Source organism: Coturnix japonica, chromosome 9 (assembly GCF_001577835.2).
Source record: "Coturnix japonica isolate 7356 chromosome 9, Coturnix japonica 2.1, whole genome shotgun sequence".
Lineage (NCBI taxonomy): Eukaryota > Metazoa > Chordata > Aves > Galliformes > Phasianidae > Coturnix > Coturnix japonica.
The window spans coordinates 6,536,087-6,551,858 of record NC_029524.1 but is presented as its reverse complement, the minus strand read 5'-3'; the positions used below and the strand labels follow the sequence as shown (position 1 = coordinate 6,551,858).

The window sequence follows — 15,772 nt, the reverse complement described above, 5'->3', positions numbered from 1 at the left end:
AGCAATTAACGGGGATTAGACGCGTCGTTGTGAGCCGTGGCTGTGAACCTCGGGGGCGGTGAGGAGCGGGGCGCGGATTTCCCCCCCGCGGAGGTGCGTGCGGATTTCCTCCCACGTTCCGCACGCTGCTCTCCGACCCTTTCACATCGTAACGAAGTGACCAACGCGATCCCCTTCCCCTCGTCCTCCTCCGGTGCTCCCCGGGCGTGGGGCGCCCGGTGGGATCTGGGGCTCCCCGTCCCTTTCTCTGTCCCTACCCCCGTCCTTATTGCTGTCCTTATCCTTGTCCCTTTCCCTATCCCTAACCCTGTCCCTATCCCTGGTGCCCCGCTCCGGGCCCGTTGCTGCGAGCCGCACTGGGGCTGTAAATTGACGAGGACATGACACCAAAGGGGAAAAAATCAACCGGTGCTGAAGCGTGTGCACGGGACATAAAAGCAACGGAGAAAGGTTCAAAGCTTCCCGTGATGACTTTTCAACCTTTATTTATGTGCCTATTAATGCAATATCCATCATGGAGATATGCATCTTTATCCTTTCAACCGATATGCCGGGAATCGATTGGATGTGCAGATTACATTTCATAAGTTTCCAAACGTTAATCTCCTCGGCCCTTCGCTGGTAATTTCTTTTTTTTTTTTTTCCAAATAGTATTGGGTTTCTGCAGGGAAAAAAAAGTAATAATAACAAAAATTAAAAAAGAAAATAAAAAAGAAGAAAAAAAATCTCAACACATTAATCTCGGGGCTCCTTGTCTCTAAGTACTGGCAGGGCCGGCACGGATCTTCCCTCCCCGTGGCCGGGCACCGCACCCCGCAGGCGGCCACGAGCGGTGCGGGGTGGCCGGGACTCGCACATGTTCTCCCACGGCCGCTTTCCGCTGCGGGGCGATGCCTCCCGGTGGCTCTGCGGGACGAGGGGACCCCGGCAGGACCCCTCGGTTTCAGAAACTGAAACTCCGCCTGCGGAGCTGTGTCTGACCGGCTTTGCGGTGCTCCTGCTGCCTCCATCACCTCCCGCCGGGCCCGCAGCGTGGGGGCTGCACCGCGCCTGCACCCTGCAGCGATCGGTCGCAGCTCAGCTTGCTTCCTTCTTTTCTTTCTGCCTTCTTCTCTTCATTTCTTTCCTCCTTTTTTTCCTTCCTTCCTTCCTTCCTTCCTTCCTTCCTTCCTTCCTTCCTTCCTTCTCCTTCTTCTTCCTTTCCTTCTTTCCTTCCTTCCTTCCTTCCTTCCTTCCTTCCTTCCTTCCTTCCTTCCTTCCTTCCTTCTCTCTTTCTCTCTTTCTCTCTTTCTCTTTCTTTCCCTCTTTCTCTCTTTCTCTCTTTCTCTTTCTTTCCCTCCCTCCCTCTCTCTCTTTCTGTCTCTCTTTCTGTTTCTCTTTCTTCCCTTCTTTCTTTTTCTTTTTCCTTTAGGTTTTCTTCTTTCTGTCTTCCCCCCCCCACCTCCCCCACTTCCCCACCCCCCAGTGCCATTTCCCCACGCACTGCCATTTGTAGGTCTCTCTTTTCCAAAAGCACGCTCGGAACTGAATGTAACTCGCACCCCTCCCTTCCTTACTGTAGCTAGGAGAAGGTGCTGGAGACCCGCAGCTCCCAACACCCCGGTTCCCCGCAGCACACTGCGCCCCGCAGTTCGGCCCTGCAGGGCAGCCCCAGCACAGCGCAGCTGCCCGCTCTGTTTGGGGTGGGGGGGTGGGGGGAAAGGAGGAGGAGAGCTGTGCAATGAGCTGCAGCGGGCACCGGGGGTGACACACAGGGCCCGTGCACAGCCCTGAGAGGTTCTGTTGTGTTTGTTGTGGGGGCAGTGAGGGACACGGGCCAGAAATAGCAGGCACTGCTACACGTTCGTTATGCTGGAAAAAGAAGCTCTTTTATTTACTTTTCCTTTATTTTGTTTTCCCTCTTTTTTTCCTTTTTCTTTTTCCCCCTTCTTGTTCTTTTTTCTATTTTCTTTTTCTCTTTTTTCTCTCTTTTCTCTCTTTCCTTTTCTTTCTTTCCTTGCCTTGCTCACTCTCCTTCCCTCTTTCTTTTCTTTCCATCCCTCTTTCATTTCTTCCTTCCTTCCTTCTTTCCTTCTCTATTTATATATCTCAATCTCAATCTCAGTTTCTTCTCTTCTCTTCTCTTCTCTTCTCTTCTCTTCTCTTCTCTTCTCTTCTCTTCTCTTCTCTTCTCTTCTCTTCTCTTCCCTTTTCCCTTCCCTCCTCTTGTTTTCACTCCTTTCACATCCCTACTCACAAACCCCAGCTCCTTTCTCCCGCATCACCTTCCCTGGAAATAGTTCTATGCAGAATTTCCTCCGACGCCCTTATGAGAAATAAATGTATGCGCGTAAAGGCGGAAAGAGTGTAACTGATTTGTTTCCAATGTTCTCGTTTATAACGAACTGCCGTTGTCCCGAACAGCCCCGAGTTTCTCTGCCCATTCGATGTGCCGCAGGTTTCATACCGAGCGCTCGCTAATCCAATTAAAAGTGCACCTGGCCTGGAAGAGCTCTGTAATTAGCGGGAGCGTTTTTAGCCATTTCCACGGGAACACCGTGAAATCATCTCCGCTGGCCCAAGGACAGTCACATGGGGGTGGGGGCGAGGGGGGGAGGGAGGAGCGGGGCCGGCACTCGGGGCTCATCTTTTCCCTCGGATTTCAGCGGTTTCGTGCGGAGGATGCGGCCGTGTCCCACCACCGGCTGGTAGCGCGGGCGGCGGCCCCGGCGAGGTGGGTGCGAGGGGCGGGGGGCACCGAGAGCCGCAGGGCCGGGGTCGGCGGAGTGGGGCCGGGGGGTCCGTCGGGGAAAGCGGCGGCGGGGCGCACGGAGCGCGGAGGGCACAACTCGGGAGCGCTCCGCGCGGGGTCCGAGCTGCCGCTCGTCGCTCCGTGTACCGCGAGCTCAAAGTGAGGCTGAAATACTTCGTTGTTTTTTTTTGTTTGTTTGTTTTTCCTGTTTATTTATTGATGTATTTATTTTAAATAATATTTTTATATCTCCGCCGAGCCCCACACCGGTGCCTTGGAACTCGGTGCCTCGATCGCACTGCGGGACGCTTCTGAGCTCCGGTCGCGGACTGTGCCCGGGTCCCGTAGGAGCGGAGCTCAATACTTCGACCGGCGCGGTGCTCGGTAACGGGCAGCACGGTCAGAGATAGGCTCCGATTCTCCCCGCTATGCGAACTTTTCTTACCAGCCAGTTCCGTGGCGACGGTAAAACTTTTCTCCCCGCCCCGCTCGGCTCTGACGCTCGGGAAAAGCGGCCGACTCCGCTCGGACCCTCGGCCGAGCAGCGGCCGGGGCTGCGGCTGCGTCCCGGGGAGCGCGGGGCCGTGTCCCGTTCCGTTCCGTTCCGTTCCGTTCCGCTCCCCGCAGCTCAGGGCCGGACCGGGCAGCGCCGCGCCGCCTCTGGGCCCCACGGCCCCGAAAGGAGCGACCGAACCGCGCGGGGAAGCGGCCGCGGGCCCGGCACAAAACATTGTTTTCTTTATTACAAAGGGGGGAACCTGAGCGACTCTCATCCCTTTGATTGATTAAGGGCCTGAATAACTCGAGGCTCGGGAGTGACAGTCGCTGAATAGAGGATTGCAAATAAAGGGCGCAGTGGAAGCCGGGCTGGCACTTCACAGCGCAGAGCCGAGCTCGCTGGCACTTCCCGAGCTGTAAATAAAGGGCCGCGCACAATGGTACCTCTCTGAGGACAGACGGCCTTTACAACACTCCTGGCGTCATGTCCTGCTGCGGTCAGCCCGGCTCCGGGCGGACGTCACCTCCTTTCTTTTTGCGGCACTTCGGGCTGAATGCTACAATAAATTCCTGGGAACAACCGCCCGTCGGTTGGTGGGGCCGAGCGCGGCGCCTCGCGTACGGCACAGCCGCGGGGGTGCGCGGGGCCGCCCCGTCCGTCCGTCCGTCCGTCCGTGAAAGCGGAGGTCAGCGGCGGTGCTCCCTGCCCGTCCGTAGCGCTGGGGCCGGAGGTGCTGCTCCCGGGCGGTGCGAACTACAGAACCAGAAGGGAGGGAGGAGGTCGTAGCGGTGTTGGAGAGCAGAGGGGCGGTCGCTCCCCCTCGTCTTCCCCGCGGACAAAGCGCGCTGCGAGCCCCGGGTCGGGAGCGGGACCCCGAGGGAAGGGAGCGGCGCGCTCCGCCGGGGCCCTTCGGCCGCACTCCCGAAGCCGTCGGGGCGCGGAACCCCCCGGGGCCGGCGGCGCTCGGCCGGGCCGGGCCGCCCCGGGCAGCGGCGGTGCGGGAGAGTCCCCGTTCCCCGCCCAATCAGCGGGGGCGGCGCGGCCGGGCCGGGCGGCGGCGGCCAATCGCGGGGCGCGCGGCGCGGCCGGGCCGGGCGGCGGCGGCCAATCGCGGCGGCGCCGCAGCGGAGCCGCGCCGGGTCCGGAGCCGATAAATGGAGGCGGCCCCGCGGCCCCCCGGCTCCCGGGACAGCGCCGCCGCCGCCCGCCCGGCCCCGCCCGCCCCGCTCCAGATTCCGCGGGGTCCGGTTCGTCCCTCCCGGCGCGGGGCAGCGCGGGTCGCAGACGAAGGGGCAGCGGGGAGCGGCCCTTCCCCGCCCCCGGCGGCGTCCCCTCCCCGCGGGGCGGCTCTGACGGCGCTCTCTCCCGCAGCGGCACCTGGGCAGGAGCGCGACGCGCCGCCGCGATGACCACGTTGGCCGGGGCCGTGCCCAGGATGATGCGGCCCGGAGCCGGGCAGAGCTACCCGAGAGGAGGCTTCCCGTTGGAAGGTGAGGGCAGGACGAGGGACGGCGGATGGAGAGCGGGGAGAAGTTGGGGCAGGGAGAGAGTGCGGAGGTCGGAAGGGAGCAGCGGGGATTGCGGGAACTTCGGCCCCGGGTCCCTTCCAGGCGGCCCTGCCCGGCTGGGCGCAACAGGTGCCGGCACACCGCGGGGCCGCTGGGTCCGAAGGAGACGTTAACGCCGTTTCCTCCTCCTCTCGTCCAGTCTCTACCCCTCTCGGTCAGGGCAGAGTCAATCAGCTCGGAGGAGTGTTCATCAACGGGCGGCCGCTGCCCAACCATATCCGCCACAAGATCGTGGAGATGGCGCACCACGGCATCCGGCCCTGTGTCATCTCCCGGCAGCTGAGGGTGTCCCACGGCTGCGTGTCCAAAATCCTCTGCAGGTACCAAGAGACGGGCTCCATCCGACCCGGGGCCATCGGCGGCAGCAAACCCAAGGTGAGCCCGGAGAGTGCGAGACGGGGCGGGGGGCCGCCCATGGGCACGGTCCTGAGCGCTGCTCCCGGCGGGTCCGGATCTTAAAACGACCGAGGGGAGGATTTATTATTTATAAGAAAAGAAAATCGTGTTTAAAAAAGAAATAATCCGAAACGAAGTGAGGGAGAAAAGGCGGCTCCGGGCGCGGTGCTGCCCGCTCGGCCCCGCTCCGCCCGCCGCCCCTTCAGCCGCTCGGCTCCTTCCGTGCTTTTTTTGCAAAGCGGCCGCTAAAAAGTTGGCTCTGGCAGCAGCGCGGAGCGATATGGATCCTCCTCTCGAGTTTTGCTTCTCCCTTCCTCATCTCTTCTATTTTTCTCACAAGGAGAAGCAAACTTAGTGAGTTTTCGTTGGGAGCCGCGGGCCGGATTTTTCCCTTTGTTGTTCCAAAGCGGCGGCTCCCCGAACTTTCTGTTCTCGTGATAAAACGACAGATATTTGTACAGGCGTGTGACCGAGCGCGGGCCGCTCCCCGCCAGCTCAGCCTGCATTTATTTCAGTTCGGCCCCACTTTAGAACACCGAACAGATCCCTCTGGGTTTGTATCGGTCCCCCCTGCAACGCCTCCGCTCCGTTCTCCGTTCAGTGCTGAACTTCGTTCCGCTCAACCTCTCCCTACGCGCAGCTCTGCTCGCCCCCCGATTTATCCCCGCACTATTCGGTGCTGTCCCCGCGGATTTCCATCCCCTCCCCGCGGGTTCGGGCCGTTCTGTCTCCCCGGGGTAACTCCGCCGTCTCCGTAGCCTCGGGCGGTCCCACAGCGCTGCCCACGGGGCCGTGCGGTCGTTCCGGGAGCTCCGTGCTGGGTCGGGGGAGTCCGGACTCCGCCGCCACACAGCCCCCGCTCCCCCCGTGTGCCCTGAAGCAGGTGACGACGCCGGACGTTGAGAAGAAAATCGAGGAGTACAAGCGGGAGAACGCGGGGATGTTCAGCTGGGAGATCCGCGACAGGCTGCTCAAGGACGGAGTCTGCGACCGCAACACCGTGCCCTCAGGTAGGGGCACTGCGGGCTGCTCCGTGCTGGGGGTCGGGGCCGGTGGTGGCTGCACGGGGAGCCGGGGACACTCCGCGGGGGCTCAGTTCCACTGCGGGCGGTGGGTGTTGGAGGGTGGGGGCGGCAGGGCCGAGTCCCAGCGGTGTCGGGGGCTCCGTCACCTCGCGGGGAACATCCGCGGGGGGCGCGGGGCGGTGCCAACCCCGGCACGACGGTAACGGCTGGAAGCGGGGCCTGGCGTGAGGGAGCGGCGGTCACAACTCCGCGCTCCCCCGAAGTGAGCTCCATCAGCCGCATCCTGAGGAGCAAGTTCGGGAAAGGCGAGGAAGAGGAGGCCGAATTGGAGAGGAAAGAGGCGGAGGAAGGAGACAAGAAGGCGAAGCACAGCATCGACGGCATCCTCAGCGAGAGAGGTAACTCTTGCACCCGGGAACCGCGGTGGGAGGTTGGGGGGGCCCGGCGGGGCGGCTGGTCCGGTTGGACCCGGTGTGAGACGGGAGACGCGTGGGGGACGGGACGGGTAGGCTTCTGTGTGTTGCGAGGCCTCAACTGGGGGAGCTGCCTTCAGCCGTGGTCACACAGTGCGGTTACTTCTATGTGAAGGCTGTGGAAAGTTTGTGCTGTGTTGGTGTGTGCTGGGCCGGGGTCTGCGGGATGCGGCCTTGCCGGCTCCGTCGGGGCTGCGGAGGGGCGGCCGGGCCGGGCTGGGGCTGGAAGTGGCGGCCCGACACAGGCACAGCGCTGGGGAAGGCGAGACAAAAGTACCAAATGAGCTGGTCAAACATTTGTACAACTTCTCCAGCTTTTACAAAGAAGGCCTTCTATACACAATCTACACTTGGAGATGAACTTGGAAAACAAAGAGGGGAGAGTCCATTGAAACTCACACTTTGGCTTTGCGTAGACAAAGCTCCAGCTAGCAGCAGCTTGATGTGAACAAAGGAAGGCAACCTTTTTATAATTCAAGGAGAAAAGAAGAGAAAACAGCCTCACAAAAGGCCGAGAAAAGACATTATGGGCTTGCAATGAGGGATGAATTATTCAATGAGCCCCTAATAGCTGATGCTCCACACAGTTTTATGGACTCTCCACCGTGGAAAAAGTGCTGTTGGTACCTACAGAATGTTTGTGGTAATTCCAGACATCTGGAGGTGCTGAGAACCGGTCAGGAAGGACAGCAAAAAGTGCTTTCTTTAAAGCAGGCCATCCCCTTGTATGGTAGCAACAAACCCGAGGGTGCTCCCCAAAGTTACTCTGTGGCTCCGTTCTTAAAACCCCATCTTTGTGTATGTGGATGTGTGTAATGCACACACAGGAGGTGCTGACGGGGACTATGCGAGGGCCAGAAGGCACAGTCTGAGTGCCTCACTGTGCCCTTATGTGCACACGGCTGTTCCCTCGGTGCCTCCTGTGATGGAGAGCTGTGCTGTGCTCGGTGCCCCGGTTATTAACTCACAACGAGCCGTTCTGCCTTCCTGAACGTCTGAGCAGAGATTAAAAACAGCAGATAGGAAACTCTGATAACATTATGGCTTAATGGATCAGTGTGATTTACAGAGACAGCGGAAGAAAAATAATATCGATATAGCCCATCTCTCTGCTTCTCCATAAAATAGTCACACCACGGTTTTGTCCACTCTTTGGGGGTTCCCTATTGCTGGGTCTGGGCACTGGAGATCCCCTGGACTTAAGTTGGAGCTGACCCTCCAGTTAATGGCAGGATTCCCTTGAATGGAATGGGCCGTACCACCCTGTACCATGTCTGTGTGTGCTTGCGGGCTGGGTACCAGTTCAGCAGAGTATGGCAACAGGAGGGAGGATCAGCTCCCTATCAAATCATCCTGTTGATTGGTTTTGTTATGGAGTGGCCAGTGTGCTACAGTGAGAGTGCTGCTGATAGGGAGAACTTGTTGCTGTGTGTGTGCCTTGCTCTTATGGTGTGCTATAGGAACAGCATAGCAGAGAACTCACTGCAGGAGCAAAACAGCCCAAAAATGGGTTTGCTCCTCCTTGCAAAGAGAAGTTCTGCTTCAACTCCCATTGCCAAGAGAGGAGTGAAGGCTCCGCTCTGCCCACACAGGCATGCAGCCCTGTGCTTCTCGCTTCAGGGTTGTGGGTGCTGTGATGGTGGTGGCTGTGTGTGGGGCTGGGTGACAGCATCGCTTCCAGGGGATGGTGCGGGAGAACCCAATGTGGTGCTCAGTGCTGGGTGCCCTCGGCAGCAGTGCGCAGTGATACAGGGTGGGGAGAGTGCAGTGTGCTGGGTGCTCTGTCACCTGGGCTGTGCCTGTGGCGGGGTGGCATGAGGGGCTGCAGGGCATGACGATGCTGGTGTTGGCTTAGTTAGAAGTAAGTGAAGCAGAGCTCTGCTGACTTTGAAGTCTGCTGATTCCCTGTATAGGAATTGGGGCATTCTTGCAGCCAGGGAAGAGAAAACCAGCTTTTAAAATAACATGTGGAAGGAAGCACCTCACCTGGCTTGGGGCTTCTCCCTCTGCCACTGCTCTTTACAGGAACTTAACCCTGCAATCTCGTACCCTTGGCAGATGTCACACATGTTGCACTACTGCTCTGCTGCTGATGCTGTCCTTTGCCCTGGTCTGGAGTGTGGATTTAAAGCACAACTTGACTGTCATGGCACCTATCTGCCCGATGGTGGTTCTTTCACAGCCTATCTGTTTTTCTTGTGGGCACGATGCATTTTTCTTAACTACCCGAACCGTAAAGGCAGCACATGAAGGAGAAACCTCAGAGCCTTTATATGGCACGGGGGGCCTATTTTTAGAACGAGGGCTGCGGGGAGGGAGCGCTCGGAGCTCGCATCCCACGGCCGCTGTGTGCCCGCTGCTGGGAGCGCCGCGCCGGGCCGGCCTCAAAGGGGCTCTGTTCGCGGCCGGAATTGGCCCCCGGGCTCCGTCCTGCGGATCCTCCCCCAGTCATGCGCCCGCAGAAAGGGCCCTACTCATCCCCAGCGCTGCTCCGGGAGCGATTCAGGCTGCAGCAGGCTAAATTGACTCCTTTCTTTCCTTCCACTTTCATCTCGCACCAAACCCTCCCCCCTCACCCTCCCCTTCCTCTTTTCTTTTTCTTTCTTTTTTTTTTTTTTTTTTTTTTTTCTCTCTGTGCCCGAGGCTCACATTAATACAATTTCAGCACCATCCCTATTTTTGTGTGTATGTGGGGAGCTTGGGTGGGTGGGTGGGGGGGGCCGCAAAGGGCCTCGGCACAAAGCAAAGTGCTGCTCAGCAGCTCAGCCGCGATGCTGTTCCTGTTTGTGAGTTTGGGGAAATGCATTTTTGCTGTGAGCTGTAATGGAATTAGAGGACAGATGCTGCCTGTGCGTGGGACACGCGACCACCGGCCCCAGCTTAAATATTTAGATGCAGTGTTACAATCAGCAGCTTGATGCGTGGTCTGGGACATGGTGCCATGTGCTCTGGAGGGCACAGGGCTGGTGTGTGCTGCCAGAAAGGCTGCTCAGTGCCTGCAGCCGCTTGGGGTTAGTAACTCTGCTAAACAGCTATGGCAGCTGATGGGGTGGAGGACTGCCCTCCATCCCTGCCCTGTGAAGAGCTGCCCCCAGCCCCAGGTGCTCCTTGTCCCGGTTGCAGTCCCTGAAGTGACATCCAGCTGCACCTGCCCCCCTGATGTGGGGGTCTCACTCTTGTTTGGGCACTTGACTGACTCACAAATAGTTCCTAAAGCTTTGGAACAGAACTACTGGGCACGTCCTGCCCCATTTCTCCGAGCTCAGGCACTGAGGGAGGACAAACCTTGTTTCAGCAAATATTGGGATGACTTCCCACATGTTTACCTGAGTTTGTACCCAAGCTCACTTCTGATTGGATTGCTCCAAAACTCTTAATTAATAATTGGTTAATCTGAGTGTAATTCTGAAAGGACAGGGGTTAGAGCCTGAAGGGCTCACTCTCCTGGCTTTGTGACTTCTCCTGTGATTGCCAAATTGTTGCCATCGGCAGGAATGCACCCCAGCAGAGCTCAGGAGAGGAGGTGGGTTTTGGGGTGGTTGTGTGCACCCAATGGGATGTGAGGAGCCTCAGTGAAAAGGGCCCATTCACATGTGCTTTATCCCCGTGGGCAGGGCAGGACCGGGGGCTGAATCCATCCCATCCTGCTCAGAGCCACTGAGCTGGGCTCGGGGTGCATGTGCTGCACTGGCAGGGCTCACTGGGGCAGGGATGTCAGCAGCTGCTTGTGCAGCAGTGATGATGGCATCAGCAGACAGAGATTTTAATTAGATACAAAATTAATTAGAGATTAATGCTGAAATTAAAAGTTGGTGCTGATTAAATTCTTATGACTGACTCTTTTTGGGGTCTGCTCCCAAGTGGTACTTTTCAGTTCAAGCTGATGCTTTTATCTGACTCGGGGAGGGTTCAGTTCTGATAGCTTCTGTGTTAGGTTCACTTATTGATAAGGGCTGGAAGAGGGCTCTGAGACAAGAGGAGCCCATAAAGTCGATAGTGATAAATTATGGCAGGTCCCCAGGGCTGTGTAATAAAAGTGCGTAGGGAAATGGAGCAGAACTACAAAGTGCTCTCTGGTTAATTTAAGGAGAAATTGAGTGAAACGCCAAGCAGTAAATCACAGCGCTGCACTCGGTGCAGATTTCTCCATGTAAACGTCACTTTAAATCCTATGTGACACACATGTGTGTGGCTACACAGAGGGGAGAACACGTCAATAAAAATACAGGACCTGTCCCAGTGTTCCCCACTTGCTGTGCTCTGCCTTCTGAATGGGAACTGAGCTCACTGCAAACCCCGCTCTGCTCCCCTTCCCCGCAGTGTCCCTGCCCCATGCTGCTGCACTAATTCACCTCCAGTCACTCCCCCTGGAAAATGAAAACAGAGTGAAATGTAATGAAATGAAAACTCACCGCGGGCACATTAGGGCCACTGAGTGTCATGGGCTGAGATTATTTGGTTAGCGGGGTTTGATGTGCTGCTGACAGCTCATTTGTTCACTGGTAAATAAAGGTTCGGAGCGATTAACAGTGTGCGTATATAACGAGTGGGACAGTAAAAGGCAATTAAGCAGTCGGTGCGATGTCTTATCTCGCTGGTTGCCCTACAGTTGTTTTACAACCAGGAATTAAAATCTGAAAAGGAGGTTTGTGGTGTCGCTGGCCAAATATTGATTAAGTGGTGTTTGCGATGCCATTGTTACAGACAGAAAGGGCACCGTTCTGCCTGGCGTGGTTCATCTCCCATTGTAATCAATGCTTAACCTCTGGGATCAAAGGGATCCTTGCAGTTCTTCTGTCCTGGAAAAGCCTTCTTTGCTACTAAACCCGTATGGATTAATGGTCAAGTTGTCTTTAATGACATGTGAAATTTGGATGGAGTCCTTATCCTGCATGGTCTGCTGGGTGTACGCACTGTACAGTTTTGGGGGAGACTTTTCTTGGGCACTGTTGGATTTGCATTTGTATGAATCACTTTTTAGTACAGAGTGTGCTGAAACTGTGCTAAAACAGTGGGTAAAACACACGGTACCTCCTTGAGTCTTAATGAAGCTGATTTGGTTGCATGTAATTTTACAGATGGATGTTGTCTGAAGAAAACTGTGTGGTTTTTTTTGTTTTTTTTTTTTGTTTTTTTCTGTGCTAAATTGGAAAGATAAATGGCCAAGAGCTGCTGCAGATAGGAAGGGAGTTTGGGTTGGAGGAGCTGCTGGGGCCAGGCTCACAGCACAGAGTGTCCCAATGAGCTGCAGTGTCTCTGTGTGCTTTGCAGCAGTGATGGCTGCACAGTCCCTCCCCAGACTGCAGGGAGAGCCAAGTCTGTGCTACAGGGCAGGCAGGAGCACGTGCGGCTCCTTCTCACCCTATTGAAAGCTGTGCTTGCTTCAAATAACAAAATGTGTCCTACCAGCCCCACAGCAGAGGAGGCTGTGCAGCTTGGATGCGTTGTGTTGGCATGTGCTGATGCTGTGGGTGGAAGTCTGTGAGCAGGAGGTGCCGCTGCTGCCACCCCTGGCACAAATGGAGCTCCACGCACAGTGGCCGGGAGCTGGGCAGGGCCAGAGACCCCCTCCTGGCTGGTATCTGGTATGAATGCCTGAGCCTTAGGTGCTGTGGAGAGAATCAGCAGAGTAAGAGCTGAAAAGGGTTGTTTTTAATCAGTGGTTTCTCATTCTTTCTTAAACACGCTGATTTCTTTTGTGTGAACACAGTGTCAGTCTGCGTGCGCTTTGTGAGTGCCCAACTCCTTAAGAAGGTGCATAGCCCAGAGCAGCAGTTACTATTCTTTGGAAGCATTTTATGTTCACATTTCTGTACAGTGCACAGATGCAGCTCTCTGGTTTCAGCAGGAGCTGTGGGGTGGGCAGTGATGTGTGCTCTGTTCCGCTTTCTGATGCTTTGTTGGTATGGACATGTGCCTGGATGTAAACTTGCTGCCAAGTGTGACCAACTTTTTTCATGCACGTGTCCATATATGGTCCCGCCTTAAGGATGCTTACATTCATGATATGCTCACGTTGGATGCGGCTCTGAAAGTGCCTGTGTAGCAATCTCTTTCTCAGATATAGTAGCACACAGACTGCTGCTATGAGCTGGCACTTTGCAGGCACTTTGTCTGCCCCCCTCAGACCTCATTCACCTTATTTAACGAGCAGTGCTGCTCAGCCAGTGCAGTGCTACAGAGGTTCCCTCTTGGTGTATGGCTTAACCACGCTCTTTACCACGACCTGTGGAACAGGCAAATACTAGCAGAAAACAACTGGGAATCAGCTCAGTCTGTTCCTTTGTTCAGGAGTTGTGCAGTGAATGCCACAGATAGGAAATGCCCTGTGGGTTCCCCCTGCAGTACCACCAACAGGAGCAGACCTGCTGCCTGCCCCACCGGTGGGGTCTGGCAAAGCACTCAGAGGGTTGGCAGCCACGCAGCAAGGCACGCAGCCGCCTGTTGCTTCAGCACTCACTGGTGTTCCAGTGAACTCTGAGCTGTCAGGCTGCTTGGCTTTGGGGATCCTCTTGGAGTTGTGGGACTGCAGGGAGAGCCATAGGGTGTGTGGGGTCGCTGCTTCTGGCAGCCGTGTGAAATGGCCACATTCAGCAGACATCTTGTACTTCTTGCTGTCTCCCTCTCAATCTGTGTAACAGGGACCCCTGCTCAATGTACAGCCCGCACTTTCTGTGGGGCTGTGCAGGGTGGGATGGGGAGACAGTATCTCATTGCATCCCAGAGCCAGCAGGATGTGGCAGTGCTGAGATCTGTCTGTTGGTCAGTGAGCACTCTGACACGGCAAGAGGGCACAGTGTGACAAGCAGAGCAAATTGAGAAGAGCTGTTTTAACAAGCTGAGCTTAAAAGTTTTCTAACATGTGACTTAGCAAAAAAAGAGAAAAAAAAAATCATCTGGCTGCGTGCTGCACACAGCTCTGTGTGTGACCCACACTGTTGGGGTGGGCAGGATGTGGGGAGCACTCCTCAGGTCAGTGTGTGGCCCCTCGTGGGCTGAAGGCTGCGCATTTCTCCCTGTCCTCAGCTGCACTCCCCCTCCTCCTTTGATCCCAACCAGTGGTGCTAGCGGGATGTGAGGAAGGAAACTGGGAGCTCCGGTCTGAATGGCTGTGGGAGCCAATTTAGCTGGCATATAGGGGCTGTGCTCCAAACAATCAGAGGTCCCTCGGTTGGGAAAGAGCTTAAAGCGAAGTGGGTCTCAAAGTCACTGTGCTGCACTGGCACTGCAGATGATGGGGTGATGACTGATGGTGGGAATCTCTCATTCTGACATCAGAACGGCCGTGTCAGCCCAGGGAGAGTATAACAGAGGCAAAAGCATAGAGCAGGTGTTGAACAAATTCCAGATATACCCAGAGCCCAGCCGGCACTGCTGTCACACAGAAAGAACAGTGTCCTGGGGTAGGACACTCTGCAGGATGCTCCTGGCCCTCATGCTCTGTAGGAGGTACTGCAGTGGTCACACCGGTGATGCTCAGCTCCAATGCTCCAGGTCTCCCTGCTCACACAGCTGCTGCAGTGCATTGAGGCAGAGCCCACAGTGTGGGAATGGGGCTGCTGTGAGCACCTGCATTGGGTTTTACCAGGCTTTTGGCAGGGCTGCGGTGACCAGTTATTTATCTTTGGGATAGGACAAAGGGAGCTTCTTTATACCCTTCTTGAGTAGGAAAGAGTGATTCTGTGACTTGTGTTTGCAAGCGAATGATACCCCTAAATAGAAACAAATGAGAAAAGAGTGGTCACAACAGCATGAGAGTTAAGAGAGTGAGGTCTGGTTTGCACGGGGACAGCTCTGGGTTGGTATATGCACTGCCTGAGAGCTGCTCTATAGTGTCTGCACAGACTCCTGGTACTGCCCCCGCCCCATCCCAGCCCCCCAGCAGGAAGGGAGTGCTGTGTCTTTATGGAATCTTACTAATTTCTTTTTTTCCCCCTTCTGTTGCTGTGCATCCAGGCAGTGTGTGCAGTGGGGAAGGGCTGGAGTGTAGGACATGTGGTGGCTGTGTCAGCTGCTCCAGTTTGGGCAAATCTTGCTCTGTGCATCTTTGCTCATTTGGGATTGGAACCGTATATTTAATGCTCTGAATGGTGTTTTCCAAGTGTTTGAGATGCAGAAGTCAAGAGTTGTGCAGGATGATCTGCTGAAACTTCAAGCTCGGTGGACAATGTTCTCTTCTATGGAGAGCTGCAGTTGTTTGCAAACATGTGCAGTGGAAAATGTACTGAATGATGTATGCAAATGGGCTCTGGTTCGAGCAAGTGCTTGGTGCTTGAAATCTGTGTGGTTACAGCTGGGCACAGGCTGTTCACTTCTAGCACTGGGCTGCAGTCAGTAAAGACATAAAACTTCTGCAAAGTTGCTGAAAACACTTTATAATTATTTTTTCTATTTGGGTATTTTACTAAAGCCTCCACTAAGACAAATATGAGCTTGACAGAGAAAGAGACACAATCAATAAAATCATTTAAACCACATACATTGATAGTATTTCTGTCTTGAAACTGCAGCTTTCAAAACCTTCCTGTAGAGGAGAATGCACTTCTGTGGCAGCATTTAATGCAGGGGCTTGGGATGGGCTGCAATGGTTTGATTTTAAACTCCTGAAGCAGCAGCAGTCTGAAAGTGGGAGGGAGCTTCGTGCTCAGCTGGGCTGGGGAAGCACAGCCTTTCCAAGGGTGGGAATGGCAGTTGTGCTGCACGCTGCTGTCTGTTTGCAAAAGTAATACAAAGAGCTTACAGGCAGAGTAGGTGCCTCAGGGAAAAGGCTGAGTTTTTTTGTTTTGTTTTGTTTTTGTAATGAACAAATGATTTTATGGCTTAGCACCAGTACGCCCTGAAGAGAGGTGTGTTTAAAAGTTAGACTCGAGAGCTTTTGTCTGGAGAATAATACGCTCGGTAGAAAGAGCGGCACAATGGAGGGCTTTTCTTCCAGTTCTGTATGGGCGAGCATCAGTCAGCCACGGAAGAACTTCAAAAGCCAAAGGAAAAGCTGTCAGGCTGCCCTGATCCCTATAGGTTTCCCTGAGGTGAGGGGAGAGCTGGTGCTGGGCAGCGGCACGGGAGGCAATGGGCGGTGC

At 55.6% G+C, this 15,772-nt stretch overlaps 1 protein-coding gene across 5 annotated transcripts in view; it reads left to right on the top strand.

The window, feature by feature from the left end:
- Positions 1–4,432: 4,432 nt before the first annotated feature.
- The window catches only part of PAX3 (paired box 3), a 61,317-nt gene continuing 49,977 nt past the window's right edge, over positions 4,433–15,772 (top strand). The window contains exons 1-5 of one of the 5 annotated variants that reach the window (XM_015871339.2): positions 4,556–4,720; positions 4,938–5,173; positions 6,075–6,204; positions 6,483–6,617; positions 7,007–8,439. In XM_015871339.2, coding sequence (XP_015726825.1) covers positions 4,636–4,720; positions 4,938–5,173; positions 6,075–6,204; positions 6,483–6,617; positions 7,007–7,140 — 720 coding nt within the window. In that variant the 5' untranslated portion in view covers positions 4,556–4,635 and the 3' untranslated portion in view covers positions 7,141–8,439. Of the gene's footprint in view, positions 4,721–4,937; positions 5,174–6,074; positions 6,205–6,482; positions 6,618–7,006; positions 8,440–15,772 lie in introns of those variants that run through there. The other 4 variants (XM_015871337.2, XM_015871338.2, XM_015871340.2 and 1 more) reach the window with 4 other exon arrangements.